Source organism: Haliotis rubra, unplaced genomic scaffold (assembly GCF_003918875.1).
Source record: "Haliotis rubra isolate DU_JTF1 unplaced genomic scaffold, ASM391887v1 Scf243, whole genome shotgun sequence".
Lineage (NCBI taxonomy): Eukaryota > Metazoa > Mollusca > Gastropoda > Lepetellida > Haliotidae > Haliotis > Haliotis rubra.
In genome coordinates, this window is record NW_025766481.1 from 597,595 (window position 1) to 617,079 (window position 19,485).

Genomic DNA, 19,485 nt, shown 5'->3' on the forward strand with positions numbered 1-19,485 from the left:
TTATTACGTGGTTATTGTTATTGTGCTGTGTCTCTTGGTGACACATTCTTTTCCTCTTTGTGTAATGATTATTTGACAGACTGGAACCAAGAACACAATTTGTTTGGAAAATAAAGTTATGTTTTGTGTTTCTGTATTCCTGGACCATTTCACATTTGATAGATTTGAACAATACAGAGATGCTCTTACTCTTAGAGATTGTAAAAAATTAAAGTAACTATCAACCAACTGATTAAAATCATAGAAGCAAATAAATGTGGCCTTAATGCTATTCTTTAGGGCCGTGTATTGACAAAAATGTTTTATTGCGATACATGTATCTGTATTGCAAAATGTCCTGCCATATATTGGGAGCTAAAGATATTGACAGTGACTGTACATACAGACCCCTTTGCAAAGATGTCAACATTGTCAGCTGATGTCATGTTGTAGTTCTGGATACAGGGGAGGTAACAATGTGAGAGAATCAGTACTTGCTGTTTAGTCAACCAATTGCAAAAGGAAATCCCCATCTGTGATTCAGTTTCTGTGTTGATGTTAGTTTAAATGATACAGATAATCATAAAACATCTATAATTTTTTACCCAATATACACAGAAAATATGGCAATATGTGTTGTTTGCATATTGCAGTAGACTGGAAATACACACAATCCAGGCATCCAATCTCTGAAGAATTATGTGCACCCAGCCAGATTGCACCCTTCCTTTTGATTTGTTGGAAATCTAAGTTTAGGGCAATAGTATGTCAGTCCCCATAAAGCTTGTACCTTTGTTTTCTCCAACTGACAGTTTAGGACCCTGCTACTTTAATGATGCTCCTTGTGAATTTGCACCTCAACTAGGAGCATGGTACACTTATTGTAGTTTAAGGTTTCATCATGGCTGCCTAGGTGACATGAGTGGACATATAGGTGACACATTTCACCACAATATCAGAAGAGATGGGTGGTCACCAGGGTGGCATACTATGACAATATGTACAATCCTTGTTGACTTGCCATGAAAACCCAGTGTAAGTCCATGGCAAAGAGGGATAAGCCTGCTGCTGTCCCTTCTACTACCAAGCTATGTGATGCTGACAAACTCATTACTCACACAGCCATACCAAGTATAGCCTGTTATACAAGCAACGAGGCACCTTAAACATCAAACAATATATTAATCTATATCACAAGGTAAGAAATATGTTACAGATTTAATTGTTACACTCCCCCTTTGTTAATCCCATTATTTACTTGTGGGTGTTGGTGACACTCACAACATGGAGATTGTTCTTTTGTATGGTAATGAGGATCTCATAGTTCATGTTTATTAACTGATCACTAATCTTCGACATGGCTGACATTTGGGTACCACCAGTGTGACAATTGTGATAGTTACCAGTACTGAGGTGTTGTATGGACTATGACTGGTTGTGTTGGGAAGTTCCATTACAGATTCATTGATCTGTATTGATTTCTGATCAGTTTCTTGTTTTATGGTTAGTCACTACTTGAGGCAAAAGCCAGCTATTTGTTACTCAGACGATGTCCCCGTTCGTAGTCCATGGTTTTTAGTGGGGGCTGGAAGCCAAATTGGAGCAAAAGGGCACAGTGAGGGTCAGTGGTCCAGAATCTCCATCGTCTTACTACTGGGGGTGCTTTTAGAATACATGTAACACAACAAAATATAACATGTGCTTTTCAAGATTTTGGTGATTATTATCATTACCAAAATTGAGTTCATGTTACTGTATAGAAAAACATAAAAATAATTGCCTTCACTTTTTATGTTTAGTGTTTTTCATTTTGATAAACTGACAGTGTCATGCCAAGTACATATATCCAGACTTAGGCTAGATAATTCACGCCATGAAATATAAAAGTTATGGCCTCCTGACTGTCATTGTGAACAAGTTAATGTTTTCAGATTGTGGTGAACAGGACTTGCTACATGTTTGAAGCACAGGAATTCATTTGGGACCGACACTGCCATGCATTCACTTGACAGTATAAGGTTGTATATTAAATAATAATGTCAAATAGTGCTTGTTACATGCATGAGTTTCCTTGGGGAAGCCCTTTTCTATACATTGATGTATCTTGTCATGATATTGAGTAGACTAGCAACTAGTCTCTGAAATGAACATATTTTACAGAAAAAAGGCTCATAGTGAAAAAAAATATATAATGAAAAGGAGCCCTGAGACTTTCACATTTTCTAGACTTGCGTGGGATTTCTTGGATATATTTACTTCAGGGTCTGTATGACAGACTAGATATTGAGTTGCAGTTAAGAAAATGTTTTGAAGATAACTTGAGGTAGCCCAGCCGATGAGATAAAACTATTTGAGGTGAGCAGCCCCTCCTGGCTGGTGTCAGTGTGCCTATTGCCTCAGGGTAGGCCCCCACTGACAGGACCTGTACACAAACACTGGTTTATCATTTCTTTGTAGCTTAGTGACCCACATCTTGAAGGACTGAGCAGAACCAGTGGTGTATTGACCAGGTTACAAATGTTTACCAGTGTCTTGTCAGTGCTGCCCTTGTAACCACAGTGGGCTCTGATGCTGCGCATAACCAGATCCCCTGATACATCATGTCCTAGACCTAGGTGGATGGGAGTGGTAACTTCATTCAATGGTGGACATGGATAAATACAGGCCATGGCCAGGTGTAAGGGGCGGGGGACCTCATCTAATAATGTAAATCTGATACATCCTGGCCTTGGTAGAAGCAGGAACCTATTCCAACATCATACTTGTGATACATTCAGAATCTTAGATGCTTGATTGGCATTTTAGAAGATGATATTTGATGAACATGGAGATTTTTTCTGGATTACATCTTCTTTTTATTCTCGAGTAAAACGTTTCAGGGCTTGTTCTGGCCCCATCATCAGGTAAAACTGAACAGTAACTGTTAACTCTGGCCGTGACGTCACAATGCTATGACGACGCAATACATGTGGCAGTCAATAGATACAGATGACATGGCTAATAGAATACATGTTATTATGAATATATAAGATGTCGTTTACTGCAAAATTAATGGATCAATTTAGAACTGTGCAGATACTTATACAAAACTGTTGATTGATTTAGAAATGTACAGAGACGTATTTATAAATGTATAGAATGTAAAGTAGCAGTAGCAGTGTATACATAGAAATTATGCTTTATACATGGGAACAGTGACGAGGGTAGGGTATTGTCTTATTGTTTTATGTACCATGCATTTGGGAGGTAGACACCCTGATCCCTGTTTATTGCTGGTTTTGTGCGTTTGATGAAGATAGCTTCAATCAACTTGCGTTTCCGCCAGTCACTGATGTTTTTTGCGAGGACTTCAGTTTCCCAGTCAATTTCATCATCAGGATTATTCATAATGTGTTGGGAAACTGCAGATTTCAGATCTGATTTGTCCACTGAAGTTTTGTGTTCTTTCACACGTGTAGCTACTGGTCTGCCTGTCTCACCAATGTAGATGTCACCACAGTCACATTTCAGTTTATACACACAGCCTTTGTGTGAAAGAACACAAAACTTCAGTGGACAAATCGGATCTGAAATCTGCAGTTTCCCAACACATGAATAATCCTGATGATGAAATTGACTGGAAACTCCAGAAAAAACATCAGTGTTCAGTTGATTGAAGAATCTTCATCAAAACCACAAAACCAGCAATAAACAGGACCAGGTTGGGGTCCCAAAGGATAAAACAATATTCATAATAACATGTATTCTATTAGCCATGTCATCTGTATCTATTCAGCACCCATATTGTGTCGTCATAGCATTGTGACGTCAATGACCTGAGTTAACAGGAGTTAACAGTTACTGTTCAGTTTTACCTGATGATGGGGCCAGAACAAGCCCTGAAATGTTGTACTCGAGAATAAAAAGAAGATGTAATCCAGAAAAATCTGTATGTTCATTCAGAATCTTATTGAAGGTTGGGGTAGGATCCTAATACAACATTGTACTTGTGATACATTCAGCCCCATAGTGAAGGTTGGGGTAGGATCCTAATACAACATTGTACTTGTGATACATTCAGCCCCATAGTGAAGGTTGGGGTAGCTTGGGGGATCCTAATACAACATTGTACTTGTGTGATACATTCAGCCCCATAGTGAAGGTTGGGGTAGGATCCTAATACAACATTGTACTTGTGATACATTCAGCCCCATAGTGAAGGTTGGGGTAGGATCCTAATACAACATTGTACTTGTGATACATTCTGCCCCATAGTGAAGGTTGGGGTAGGATCCTAATACAACATTGTACTTGTGATACATTCTGCCCCATAGTGAAGGTTGGGGTAGGATCCTAATACAACATTGTACTTGTGATACATTCTGCCCCATAGTGAAGGTTGGGGTAGGATCCTAATACAACATGTGTACTTGTGATACATTCTGCCCCATAGTGAAGGTTGGGGTAGGATCCTAATACAACATTGTACTTGTGATACATTCTGCCCCATAGTGAAGGTTGGGGTAGGATCCTAATACAACATTGTACTTGTGATACATTCTGCCCCATAGTGAAGGTTGGGGTAGGATCCTAATACAACATTGTACTTGTGATACATTCTGCCCCATAGTGAAGGTTGGGGTAGGATCCTAATACAACATTGTACTTGTGATACATTCTGCCCAATAGTGTAAGTTGGGGCAGGATCCTAATACAAGACTGTACTTGTGATACATTCTGCCCCATAGTGAAGGTTGGGGCAGGATCCTAATACAACATTGTACTTGTGATGCATTCTGCCCCATAGTGAAGGTTGGGATAGGATCCTAATACAACATTGTACTTGTGATACACTCTGTTCCATAGTGAAGGTTGGGGCAGGATCCTAATACAACATTGTACTTGTGATACATTCTGCCCCATAGTGAAGGTTGGGGCAGGATCCTAATACAACAATGTACTTGTGATGCATTCTGCCCCATAGTGAAGGTTGGGGCAGGATCCTAATACAACATTGTACTTGTGATGCATTCTGCCCCATAGTGAAGGTTGGGGTAGGATCCTAATACAACATTGTACTTGTGATACATTCTACCTCATAGTGAAGGTTGGGATAGGATCCTAATACAACATTGTACTTGTGATACATTCATCCCAATAGTGAAGGTTGGGATAGGATCCTAATACAACATCGTACTTGTGATACATTCTGCCCCATAGTGAAGGTTGGGGTAGGATCCTAATACAACATTGTACTTGTGATACATATTCTGCCCCATAGTGAAGGTTGGGGTAGGATCCTAATACAAGACAGTACTTGTGATACATTCTGCCCAATAGTGTAAGTTGGGACAGGATCCTAATACAATATTGTACTTGTGATGCATTCAGCCCCATAGTGAAGGTTGGGATAGGATCCTAATACAACATTGTACTTGTGATACACTCTGTTCCATAGTGAAGGTTGGGGCAGGATCCTAATACAACATTGTACTTGTGATGCATTCAGCCCCATAGTGAAGGTTGGGGCAGGATCCTAATACAACATTGTACTTGTGATGCACTCTGTTCCATAGTGAAGGTTGGGGCAGGATCCTAATACAACAATGTACTTGTGATACATTCTGCCCCATAGTGAAGGTTGGGGCAGGATCCTAATACAACATTGTACTTGTGATACACTCTGTTCCATGGTAACAGTTGGGGAGGGTCATGCACCTCTGAAAACTCTTATTGTGTTGTTATTATTCATGTTTGAGACCAGATATCAGTATGAACAATTACACTCCTAGAGTTGAAGGACTTCTACCGTCAACATGTAAGACAAGCACTCCTCTTACTGGTAGTCATACTGGGTAGTAAAAAGTGTTCTATATGAGGTTTGACAAGTGCTGTGTATGGAGGCACCTGCCAGGGTTGCAGGAGCTGTAGTCTAAGCCAGAATGCTGAGAAGGATTGAAATCATCACCTTGGGCTCATTCACAGCATACTTGTCTGTGAAGTGTTGTATGCCTGCTTCGGAAGGCAATCATAGTGCTGCTGATATGTTGGGTATGTGTTAAGCATTAGCAGACACAGGTAATGTCCCTTTCAGGAATTCTGTTGTCACAAGCTCCATACAGAGAGGGATGTTTTGTTATCTGTAATGAGATTTCAAACGATGTCTATGTGTGGTCCAGCTTGGGATGGCCAGATGTTTGGTTGTGCCAAGTCATATGTATGAAGACAAACTGGGTTTTACGAATTAGAATTTCAGTTGATTGCAGATGAAATGCAGAATACAAGGACGATAGATGTCTGGTGTGAAAGAGGGTCCTATGTTAGCCTGGGGGTAGGGAGGGGAACTAGACATACCAAGCTAGTGATGGAATGCTTGCAATGTGTGGAATGATTCACATGAATTGTTTTATCTGTCTGTCGCAACAGGAAACTGTCATCATTGTGTCTGCTGTCCATGTCAGTCAGGTGTACCAGTCAGGTGTATCAGTCAGGTGTATCAGCCAGGTGTATCAGCCAGGTGTATCAGTCACAGTCAGGTGTATCAGTCAGGTGTATCAGTCAGGTGTATCAGCCACTGTTGTCACAGTATCTTAGTAAGGGGCTGTTGCTGTTTATTGGAGGTTTTGAATTATTCTATTTCAAACCTGTAGTCATGTTACAGGCATTTGGAATCTTATTGTTAGCAGGTTAATGTAATAATTAGACTAACTTGACAATTTAATGTCCAGCTATATAGCTGGGATATTGCTGAGTGTGGCATTAAACAACAAACCTAATAGAAACAAAGGCAATTTGATGTACCATGTGAAAGATCTGCGTGACAGCTAGGGGCTGGGTGGTGGAGGAAGGGGGAGGAAGTGTCAGGAGAAGGGAGTTACAGGATGTTGAATTCTGATTGCAGATTTTGTAGATGTAGGTACATGTTCATCCCTACCACCCTAGGTCTGTCAAATGGGAAGATTGTGTTTGAAAGCATACTCCACACATTGGTAACTCTGTCACAGATAACCGGATAGGTGCATAAAGGACATTATACATACTCACAACACTCGCTGCATTCAGAGGGACATATCTTTACTTCAGATCAAATCTAAATAATACTTTGTGTCAACAAATATCAACCATGATGGCTATCATAAATCTTTAACAAACTTCAGAAACCCCTGAGCAATATTCCTTCCAGACAGAATCCGATATGTTTGAAGATTGTAAGTTAATGATAGGAGGATAAGATCACCTGTTATCCTTGTTTATACACAACACAGGATGTGGCCAGGAATAGGGGGAGGCACTCCCTCACCCTCACTGCGTGCCTTACTGCATGGTGGCACTCCCTCACCCTCACTGCGTGCCTTACTGCATGGTGGCACTCCCTCACCCTCACTGCGTGCCTTACTGCATGGTGGGACTCCCTCACCCTCACTGCCTTACTGCATGGTGGCACTCCCTCACCCTGCGTGCCTTACTGCATGGTGGCTCCCTCACCCTCACTGCGTGCCTTACTGCATGGTGGCACTCCCTCACCCTCACTGCGTGCCTTACTGCATGGTGGGACTCCCTCACCCTCACTGCGTGCCTTACTGCATGGTGGGACTCCCTCACCCTCACTGCGTGCCTTACTGCATGGTGGCACTCCCTCACCCTCACTCGTGCCTTACCTGCATGGTGGCTCCCTCACCTCACCGCGTGCCTTACTGCATGGTGGCACTCCCTCACCCTCACCTCACTACTGCATGGTGGCACTGCCTTACTACTGCATGGTGGCACTCCCTCACCCTCACTGCGTGCCTTACTGCATGGTGGGACTCCCTCACCCTCACTGCGTGCCTTACTGCATGGTGGGACTCCCTCACCCTCACTGCGTGCCTTACTGCATGGTGGCACTCCCTCACCCTCACTGCGTGCCTTACTGCATGGTGGCCCTCACCTGCATGGTGGCACTCCCTCACCCTCACTGCGTGCCTTACTGCATGGTGGCACTCCCTCACCCTCACTGCGTGCCTTACTGCATGGTGGGACTGAAGGGGCTGGAGGAAGGTTGTCTGTGTGCTCTTGTTCCAAATTTCACATATGTTCCAAAATTTGATTCACTAATTACTCAAGGTTCTCTGCGCCTGACAGTGTCGGTTGTCTGTGTCTTGTCTGTGTCACACTAGATCAAGCTAGATTTTTTGTAGAAGTAGTGCCCACATTCACCCCTAACTTTTAATACATAATGTCAGACCTTTATATCTCTAACTTTTCTTTCAGAGTCATATAATGTATGGGAGGTGAAAACAAATTTTGTAAGAATGAGGAAGTTGAAATCCACATCAGGCTTTTGTTTGGCCTTATTATGGACTGCAATTAGTAATTATTGTTTGTTGTGTATTGAGGCTGATATGTCAGATTGTTCATCAGCATGAAGATATTGCACGCATCACCTCAGCATGCATAAGTCCCAAGTTGATAACACTGTATAGATCATTTAGGGTAACTTCCTGTGTGTGATGTCTATGTGAATGTCTGCTTTATTTGAAAGAGAGGATTTCCTATCCAGTCTCGCCCATGTGAAGCCACTGTCACCCATGATATACATGCCCACACCCTTCTCTGTGGTGAATATGTGAAGCCACTGTCACCCATCAGGGATCGAAATTCCACTCTTCCGCTCGTATTGACGAGTAAAATTTGTTTCAGGCAAGTGAAAAACATAATTTGTACTTTTTCTGACCCAACTATTTTTCAAACAATAAGTTTAAGTTTTAACGTCGTCATTCCCGATTAGCAGTATTTTCAAATTCCCCGAAAACTATCCACAAAGTTTAAGTCTTGATGTTCGTTTGGTATCCTTTTTCAACAGATATCACGCAGCATGGTTTTGTAACCTAAGTGCTTCGAATATCCTGATTGACTATAAAAATTAATAAACTGACCAATGAGAAAAATCGTCACAACATGAAGAATATTTGTCGGATCAGCTCGAATAAAAAAATTGGGAATTAACCCCTACTTATTACCGATCGTAATAAAAGTTAACGATGTTTCGAGATAATAATTAAACAAATTTAATAAACCAAAGAATAAAATAAATAACAGTACTCATAAACATTGTCAAATGTACATTATAACTTACTATTTCCATCTTTTTTGTGCGATCGTGTAATTTAATTATATCAAGTGACATCTCGGCTTTCGTCGCCTCGAACTTCGCGTTAAAATATATGCATGAAGCATTTTTGTTAATGGTCATAGCCTAGCACGATACGTCCACTAGGTTCCATAATATACGTATAGGTGGTGATTTTTTGCGTAACACGTTCAGAATAGCATGCTTTTACCCACAACTTTCGTCTGAATCTAAAAGTTATCGTTTACGAGGATACAATCCATTGCTGCAATATGATTTGGTGCCTTAGGTCACATGAATAATTTTGTCCAATCACAATCCTCATAGCAGACTGTGGCAGAAAAGCGTCATTAGAAACCAATCTTTATTCAATAAAGTTGCTTCTTACAACTGTGAAAATACTCTTGGCAAGGGTGCAGTGATAGTGTTGATGTTCAGAGCTTTCTAACGATACCTGCCATCAAACGAATTGCCTCACATGTTATCCGTACGCAGCTTGCAAAACAGAGGTATTTGAAATAGACGACCATACATATTATTTGAGAAATCTTTTTGTAATAATTTTCCTATTATGTATAAATGAAAATATAAAAGAAAAGGTAAGGGGATATTATGACGTTACAAATGGAAAATATCGACGCATTTTTTGCTCCCTTCATTAAATATTAACTTATTTACGTTGTAGTTGTATTATTTGAATAATATGATGAAAAATATATTTCATATTTATGAACAGAAGTACTAGACCTTTCAATTGGTGTATAATATGTAGTAGCAGTAATGTTTTACAAGCTGATATTTTCCTTGGTAAACACAGGCTTCCTCTAAGATCTCAGGGTCTCTGGGAACTCTGTGTCAAGGCCATAAATGCCTCTGGTTGACTGATGTTGAAAGAGTTAAACAGATGAGGTGGAAATTTTAATTTAATCTAATGTTTTAAAAATCCTGTCATTTATTAAACGCACTTGCCTGGTGTCATTGATATTTTCAACAAGGTAATAAAGTTCACTATTTCATGCTTTGTTGGGTTTACAATATCTACTACGTTGATTTGTAATCTGCTAGTTTTCTCAAATATTTCAAATCTGAACTGCGTATCGTCTTACAAAGCCAAGGGAAGTAACATTTTTCATTGTCTTTGAAGTTCAGCTATCTTAAATGGTGAGAGAATTAGCAGACAAAGTAAGTAATGTTTATTGTAGTTATATTCCAAGCAAACATTTTGAAATAAAATAATTTAAATTTACTTTCATTATGTTGCATAGGGCAAGTACAATTTTAGAAGGACGAGTGGAAATTTCATATTACTTGCCCTGCAGGGTGAGGCAGATTTTAAATTTTTTCTAGCCCTGCCCATGATATACATGCCCACACCCTTCCCTGTGGTGAATATGTGAAGCCACTGTCACCCATGTAGTCTCTCACACTGGAAGTCATTTTCTGTTATTTTCAGGTTAGACTATGTCCAAAGAATCATGCTTGTCCCATGGTGAGACTTATTTGGAAATCATGATCAGGCTACCTCGATCACAAGGATAGATATTAATTATAGTTCAGAAATCAGTATGAAGCATGGGCTACTCTGGTGCCAAGTAACTTTTGTTTATGATGCTTCATGGAATGTTGAGAAATGCCATTGGGCATTGTTTCTGATCAACTGATCTTTGTGATCTTTGAAAATGAACCAATCTGAAACTGGTATCTCCAGTGACTAAATTGGGTAAACTAATTGTGCAGTCATCCGATGTACATTGAGTATCATTTTACTACTGGTGTAAATCATGAAGAGGTTTATCAAGAATTAGGGAATATGTTATACTGATCCATTTATTTAGATGCAGATAGGGTTCCGTTTTGTCTGCTGATGCCTAATTATTGCGGTGCTGTGGGAAGCATGTCTTACGATTACTGTGCTGTAATTGCTTCGTTTTCTTCATGGCATTATGGTGACCAAATTCCCACTGATAACAGTTCTGAAATATCTTGCCTGGAGTCTGAGGGGCTGAAACACAGTTGGCAAGAGTTACACCTGCCTGTGTTGGGTTTGACATCTTCCAAATGCACAATTTTAATCACAGCCCCTTGATGTTTGACAAGATAATTTAAAGGACATGGTTCCAGATTTCATATTGTTGAGCTGTAATTATCAAGGATATTAATCATTTTGAAGCTGGATATCGGTAGACCTTTATGGTTTCCATGCACTGAATGTGATACTTGACTGATACAGAGGTCTTGTACTTCAGATTTACACGCAACAGACAAGAATATCTTCATGCATCTATTTTGAGCCTTGCGTGTGTACGTGTGTGTTGTGTTACTTGCTGGTCTAAATACCTGCCTTGCGTGGTATCACGAGATGCTGGAGCCTCTGTTAAAGCCATACAGTGTTGGGGAGGTTGGAGCAGACTTGTACTCAGATTGGAAGACATTGGAGATCACATTGGATGTATTCCCAGATACCTGGAGGTTTCTGGAAGGATTAGGTTTTGTGGTTTGTTTTGGTTTGTTGTAGTCTGTGAATCTAGTCATGCAATCTCCAGTTTACCATCAGTGATTGGACAGGATAGGCTTGCAGTAACTTATATTAGTTTCCACATCACCTTATGCTTGGTGTTATTTAGTATTTGGCTCAGGCTGTAGCGGAACTGTTGGAGGTGTTCAGCTTGTGTTTTTGTAGTGAAGAAGGTGAAACGAGAGTAGAAGGCTGATATTGCTTGAAGGGTAGGGGGGTGTATTTGGCTGCTTTCTGACATTGTAGTGTTGTGAGGATGAGCATGGAGCTAGCCCACTCATTAATCTCCTTCACAGCATGTATAGGCCAGACTTCACATACTTCATGTAGGAAGAACACATTGGTTATTGTCATGTAGATATTTCAGTGCAGCAGACAGACCACTGTAGGCGTCAGGCTACACCACATGGCTTTGTACATGAAGCCTGGATAGCAGAAGGGAATCTATTACCACTGCTTTACATAATCATGCTAGTCTGTCAATAATATTCATAATTAGAATTTAGTGTAGTGTAATTGTTATGTTTCAGTAGGAGTTGCACGGAATAAACCTGGACCCCATCCACACACACAGACACAAGCTCAGAGACATAAACACACAGCCACACACAGACACATTGTGCCATACACACAGACACATCGTGTTCATACACACAGACACATTGTGCCATACACACAGACATAGTGACACACAGACATATTGTGTTATACACACAGACATATTGTGCTATACACACAGACACATTGTGCCATACACACAGACATAGTGACACACAGACACATTGTGCCATACACACATAGTGACACACAGATGCATTGTGCCCATACACACAGACACACATTGTGCCACCAGACACTTTCAGATACACAGACATAGATACATGTACACACAGTAACACAGATGGACAGACATACACAGGAACACAGTGACAGAGAGACAGACATACAAACACTTGTGACATGCATATGTACACACACACAATCACACACAGGCATACAGTCACACAGACACAAGAACACAGTGACATGCATACGTGCACACAATCACACACAGACATACAAACACTGTCACACAGGAACACAGTGACATGCACGCACATGCACATACACATACACACACACATACACAGCCGCAGACATAGGAACACAGTGACATGCACACACCCACACAGGCCAGTTTCTCTGCTGGTTTAAGGTTTACGAGCTGCCATTTAGTATAGCTTTCTTGGTGTTGTTTCCAACCAGCACCTCCCTCCCATTCCTTGTAGCCAGCCATGGGATGGTTCTCCATATGCTTATTATGTTTGTATAAAGGACTGGCTTGACCAGTAAATATTGGCATTACAGTAGACATGTTGTGGGGCTGTGTTTAGTGTAAGATGGCACTTTCTGTAACATGCCCCTCAGCTTCAACACTGGCCTTGGTTGACCCTATCTGACCTTTCAGATGAGAGGCCAGTTTCACCCCTGCACTTTCCAGATGTCCTGGTGATTGTAGAGGTTGTAACACATGGGATTCACTTTCTGACAGCATCAAAACATTTACAAGCTACTTCAAGTGCAAGTGTTTTGTTGTCAAACTTTACTGTTCTATGTCAGTGTAAGAAGGGAATAATTATTTTGACATTCATCATTACAGTTTTTCTTTCAAAATTCTATTACTATGAACACTGTTGAATATCTTTTTATCATCTGGAAATGTTTGATTATAGTTAGTTCAGGAGTTCCTATTGAGGATTATAGTCATTAAGGCAATTGTGTTTGTGAAAACATTTCATGATGTCCTGTTGAAAACTGCAGAAAGCTGAAATCCTCCTAGTAGAGTTGTAGAGGCCATGGTGCCTGATTCATAGCCAGGGAATTAGGTTGTGTGAGTAAGTGAGAGTGCTGGTGCTGCAGCTGCACCAATCTGTATGTTAATGGACAGCTCCAGGCTGCAGGGATTAGCCCTACAATGATGAGTAGGCCTGGGCTGATCCCGTAAACTCAACCTTCCAACTTGATTGCTGCAGCTTTTCAGGGCCACAAGTCAGTGAAATGTTTGGCCACTTGTTGCTTTCACAGATCCACTGTGGACTGACATAAAATACACAAAATGATTCACCATAACCCTGTGTATTTTGAATCGCTGACTTTTATTAACCATTAGAGTAACACACTTTACATAATTACCCAGTGTACATGTTTTTACCTACATTTGTTTAAATATGTTCACAGTACATATACATAACTCCAGTCTACTGTAGTATATAAGGCATCAGCGCTGTGCCTAGCGTATTGTTAATGTGACTTGTATATTACAGGTGTGTGTTTATGTCACATGGTACACACTTAGGGTAAAACTGAAAACAAATGTCACCTGAAACAGTATTTAAGCAAAATTGGTCACTCATAGGTGTAAACAATGCTAAATAGACCGGATCAATGGTGTAACAGTACACTGTATAGCCAAAGACAATACCCAGTGTGAATGTTTACTTGTGAATGATTACTGAATGGATCAAAACGTCATCTGGATGCTTGTTTGTATGTTTTGTAAAGACAACATTTATGCTTTGATGGGTTCAGACTTACTTAATTCAGTTATATGTATTGTGGAAGTTCTTATTTTTCCAAATATGGCCATTGTTCCAAAACAGTAAATCCATATTGTAAGAGGTGTGACTGCTAGACTGCAATCTTGCAGCACTGACCTGCCAGATATGTATGGAGCCTGGCACAGTGGGGAGAAGGAGGAGCAGGAGGAGGATGTGTGGTTCAGCTTTGAACTTTTCTTGCTCATTCAGATGCATGAGTCATCATAGTATTTTTCAGTGGTTTTATTTTACAGTTTTCTAGGGGGATTCTAAAATGATCACCTTCAAATCATCTTTTAGAATTCATCTGTGAGAGTTGTGAAATATTATCAGTTCTGGATCAACATGCTGATGGGATGCATGCACAGGGCAGGGGCAAAGGCAGCCACTATTTGTTAATGCGTAATGCTTTGATAATAATTTGCATTTTGAGATTGAGTGCATGTCTCTTTGATTTATCAGTTGTTATTGGTCAGTTTAAAATTGACTTCCATATGTTTCAGCGTGTATGGAGGTATAAAGATAAAATAATGGTGTGCACATCAGGGTTTTACATGACGCTTGATTCCTGCGCATTTGAAGCTACAATTTTGTAAACGACTCTCAAAACATTATCATACGAGTAAAGCTTGACACAAGTTTTATGGGTGGCCCTCACAATTCAGTTCAATAAGATCGATTTGGCTTTTACAGAGCTGTCAGATTGTTCAAAGAACTCAAAGGAGACAATAATCCTGGCTGTTTGATTTGAATAATGCTGTAGTTTCATTTGGTGGTGTGACATACATAGTTATATACTGAGAATGATTAAGACAAAGAAATTTTCATGACTCCCAAATATTGAAAATGAATCCCAATATTGTGAGTCACCACAACTTCCATTTTTAATAGTCTGTGTAAAACCTTGTGCACATATATATATATGGAAGACAATTCTAAAGATCAAATAACAGTAATATAGTCAGAGACAACTTACTTCATCATTAACATGAAAAATGTAGACAATTTAAAATCAGGTCCATCAGTACTCAGTACTGAACACAAACCCTGCCTACTGTGCAGCCAGTTTCGGTACAGTACTCTATTACCGAGACCGTGGCCTGATCATTTTGGGTATATGGGAACATAAACACTGAAAATCTTGCCACATAATCCATTAAGATGTCATGCAATCACCAGCAATTTCTTTATTGAAACAGTCACTGATTTGCCACTTTATTTCTTTTGTTGAAATGTCCAGTCACTGACATTTACCATGGTTCACTGTCACTGACATGTACAGATGGTTGTCACTGTTCACATGACAGATGGTTGTCACTGTTCATGTACAGATGGTTGTCACTGTTCACTGACATGTACAGATGGTTGTCACTGTTTGTCACTGTTCACTGACATGTACAGATGGTTTCACTGTTCACTGACATGTACAGATGGTTGTTGTTCACTTGTTGCCACTGTTCACTGACATGTACAGATGGTTATTGTTCACTGTTCACTGACATGTACAGATGGTTGTTCACTGTTCACTGACATGTACAGATGGTTGTCACTGTTCACTGACATGTACAGATGGTTGTTGTTACTGTTCACTGACATGTACAGATGGTTGTCACTGTTCACTGACATGTACAGATGGTTGTCACTGTTCACTGACATGTACAGATGGTTGTCACTGTTCACTGACATGTACAGATGGTTGTTACTGTTCACTGACATGTACAGATGGTTGTTACTGTTCACTGACATGTACAGATGGTTGTTGTACAGACTGTTCACTGACATGTACAGATGGTTGCCACTGTTCACTGACATGTACAGATGGTTGTCACTGTTCACTGACATGTACAGATGGTTGTACACTGTTCACTGACATGTACAGATGGTTGTTACTGTTCACTGACATGTACAGATGGTTGTCACTGTTCACTGACATGTACAGATGGTTGTCACTGTTCACTGACATGTACAGATGGTTGTCACTGTTCACTGACATGTACAGATGGTTGTCACTGTTCACTGACATGTACAGATGGTTGTCACTGTTCACTGACATGTACAGATGGTTGTCACTGTTGTGTACAGATGGTTGTCACTGTTCACTGACATGTACAGATGGTTTGACATGTACAGATGGTTGTCACTGACATGTACAGATGGTTGTCACTGTTCACTGACATGTACAGATGGTTGTCACTGTTCACTGACATGTACAGATGGTTGTCACTGTTCACTGACATGTACAGATGGTTGCCACTGTTCACTGACATGTACAGATGGTTGCCACTGTTCACTGACATGTACAGATGGTTGTCACTGTTCACTGACATGTACAGATGGTTGCCACTGTTCACTGACATGTACAGATGGTTGCCACTGTTCAGATGGTTGTCATTGTTCACTGACACATGTACATGGTTGTTGTTACTGTTCACTGACATGTACAGATGGTTGTACACATGATGGTTGTTCACTGTTCAGATGGTTGCCACTGTTCACTGACATGTATAGATGGTTGTCATTGTTCACTGACATGTACAGATGGTTGCCACTGTTCACATGTGACACTGTACATGTACAGATGGTTGTCACTGTTCACTGATGGACATGTACAGATGGTTTGTTCACTGTTCACACTGACATGTACAGATGGTTGTTCACTGTTCACTGACATGGTTGTACAGATGGTTGTTCACTGACTGTTCACTGACATGTACAGATGGTTGTCACTGTTCACTGACATGTATAGATGGTTGTTACTGTTCACTGACATGTACAGATGGTTGCCACTGTTCACTGACATGTACAGATGGTTGCCACTGTTCACTGACATGTATAGATGGTTGTCACTGTTCACTGACATGTACAGATGGTTGCCACTGTTCACTGACATGTACCACATGGGCACAATGTATGAATCCCATTTCTGGTGTCCCCCGCCATGATATTGCTGGAATATTGCTAAAAGCGGTGTAAAACTAAACTCACTCACTCACTCACTGACATGTACAGATGGCTGCGTTCTTTCTCTCATGGGTTACTTGTATTAATGTCAATTTGGCATTTTATTACTGACTTTAGTTTAAGTATAGTGCTAGAGTTGCTTCCTTTGGGCAGACCAGGAAGCCGTGATTGTTGGTGTTATGTTTCTAGGTTTATCAGCATTTTACCCATGCTCAGGGGTTCACCAAAGCAGCTCAGACCTGCATTGGGCTTTCATCCTAGATTAAGAAGGCACACAGTAATATAACTTGATTGCTGTTCAAAGTGACCATAGGCCCAACTCACTCACACACTTATAACCACATTATCATTCTTCCTGAAAGTAAACTAAGTCATAATCTTGGTATTATTTAGTGTATTATATCATTGGTATATTATGTTTATGTGGTAGCATCTTGTGTTTCTGAACAAAATACATGTTATATCCAAGTCTGTGTGATGTTGTTTAAATCATACATATGAAGTGAAGAATTGAAATGCTGGTAAAAACCATTAATGTCTTACAATTGCCTTTTTCAGCTTCTTTATATCATTTGCTGCCTTACTGTTTAGCGATATGAAAAAGGAAAATCGTACTGAGGCCATAACTACTAGAGTACTATCAGAGCTTCCAGTTGAATCGTGTTTTGTACCAGATTACCAGGAGTTTATTAACTACTAATGAATTCTTCTGTATTTCTGCAGCCGGCTGTGTCAAATGCGAAGGAAGATAGTCTGCAGAGCATATTACGAGATGAGTGTCCTCAAGAGAAAGAAAAAGAGCCAAACAGCCATCCAGTCATTGTGCCCCACTCCACAGAGGACAAGGAAAATAAGCCCAAGAGGCGGGACTTGCCAACACCAAGGACTAGTGTTCACAGTAGTGCCAATATTCCCAAATTTTATTTCCCAATGGGACGACCACCCAAAATTGACAACACAGACTCTGTATTACAGAAAGTGGCTCAGGAATTCTCTAACTTGGAAGGTGGAAAAGCTTACAAGCAACAAATGGGCCTTATAGCAAAGGTGAGATTCAGCATTGTGGTCCAAGTAAGGTTTAGAAAAATGTTACTGTTTTACAGTAACCTGTCTGACGGTTACTGTTTCTTTTTAACTTAAGAAACTCTTATCTGACATCGTTTATCAATCTTCCTGGCATTCACCAACACACATTTCCTAATAAACCTGAATGATAAGTAAGTGGCTGGAACTAAAATGTCCTGTTTTCAATAAGCCCATGTATTTTAATGTCATAGATTTTAATTTGTTTTCAAACAAGTTCATCTTGTTTCCAAATACCTTTTGAACACCAACTCTCTACCTTTATATGGAGATGGTCAGGCTCTCTGAGTAATAGCCTTGCTCCAAGTTTGTACTCAGGGATAAGTCAATGGATGTATAGTATATTCTATACCTAAATTGGCAAATCTATATAGTTGTACCTGTTCTTAATATATAGTCTAGAAATTATGAGTTAAACTGATAATATTGCCCTAGAGCCTTGTGCAAGTCTATTCCATTCGGTGTATCCAGCAGTATTGAGTTTCTTCTTGCAGAACGCAGCATTATGACCCCCATCAAAGATGTTTCCTTCCTAAATTCTGGATTTGTCGTATGGCATATTTGAAGCAGTGCTGTGAATAACCTCCCAGCAGCAAGCTTACAGTGTTCTGCACTGAACTGTGACATGTTCTCTATAAACGAGCCATAATTCATCTCTAACACATATGGTACAGATTTTGTAAGGAGGCTTTTAAATGTGTATGTCACTTGCTACAAAGAAAGTGGTGATATCAATGCTAGACAGGATTCATGTGTTGTATACATGTATGACAATATGAAGAACTGGCGTGTATGATGTCGATGTAGGGAGTGCTCTGATTCACACAGCTTTCTTATGTTAGAGCAATGGTTTGGTTGGGCAATTAATTCAGAGAGAGGGTTGAGGTTCTAAACCACTTGTGATGATTTAAAGCCACTTGCCGATGGTAGTACTTGAGCAACAGTAGAGTATCGGCATTTGATACTAATTACAAATAGTCATGCTTGGGTAATTCCATAAATCATGCTGCCATGACAAACTATTTGACTTTCCACACAGATTTCAAATGGTTATAAGTGTCAGTGGCAACTTCAGCTTTACTAAGCGTCATTGATGGGGGCCATTCCTGTGGCTGTGGCAGCGCTAACAATCAACTGGTTTCAGTAAAGGACAGAAGAGATACAATCCTACATGATGAATGTAAAAGGTGTTAATGTCCAAGTCAGAATGAATATAAAAATGAATAGTAGTATTCAGTAGCACGTTTGTGCAGGTTACTCAGGACTTTGTGTAAGTTTCCTGA

General features: G+C 40.2%; 1 protein-coding gene across 6 annotated transcripts in view; it reads left to right on the forward strand.

Annotated features, from left to right (window-relative positions):
- Positions 1-19,485, forward strand: part of LOC124278892 (serine/threonine-protein phosphatase 2A regulatory subunit B'' subunit alpha-like) — a 75,499-nt gene that overhangs the window by 29,805 nt on the left and 26,209 nt on the right. For all 6 annotated transcript variants that reach the window (XR_006899213.1, XM_046714692.1, XM_046714690.1 and 3 more), the window contains one exon: positions 17,843-18,166. Coding sequence is in view for 5 of the 6 variants with exons in the window: in XM_046714692.1 (XP_046570648.1) it covers positions 17,843-18,166 (324 nt within the window). In the remaining variant the exon portion in view is untranslated. The remainder of the gene's footprint in view (positions 1-17,842; positions 18,167-19,485) is intronic.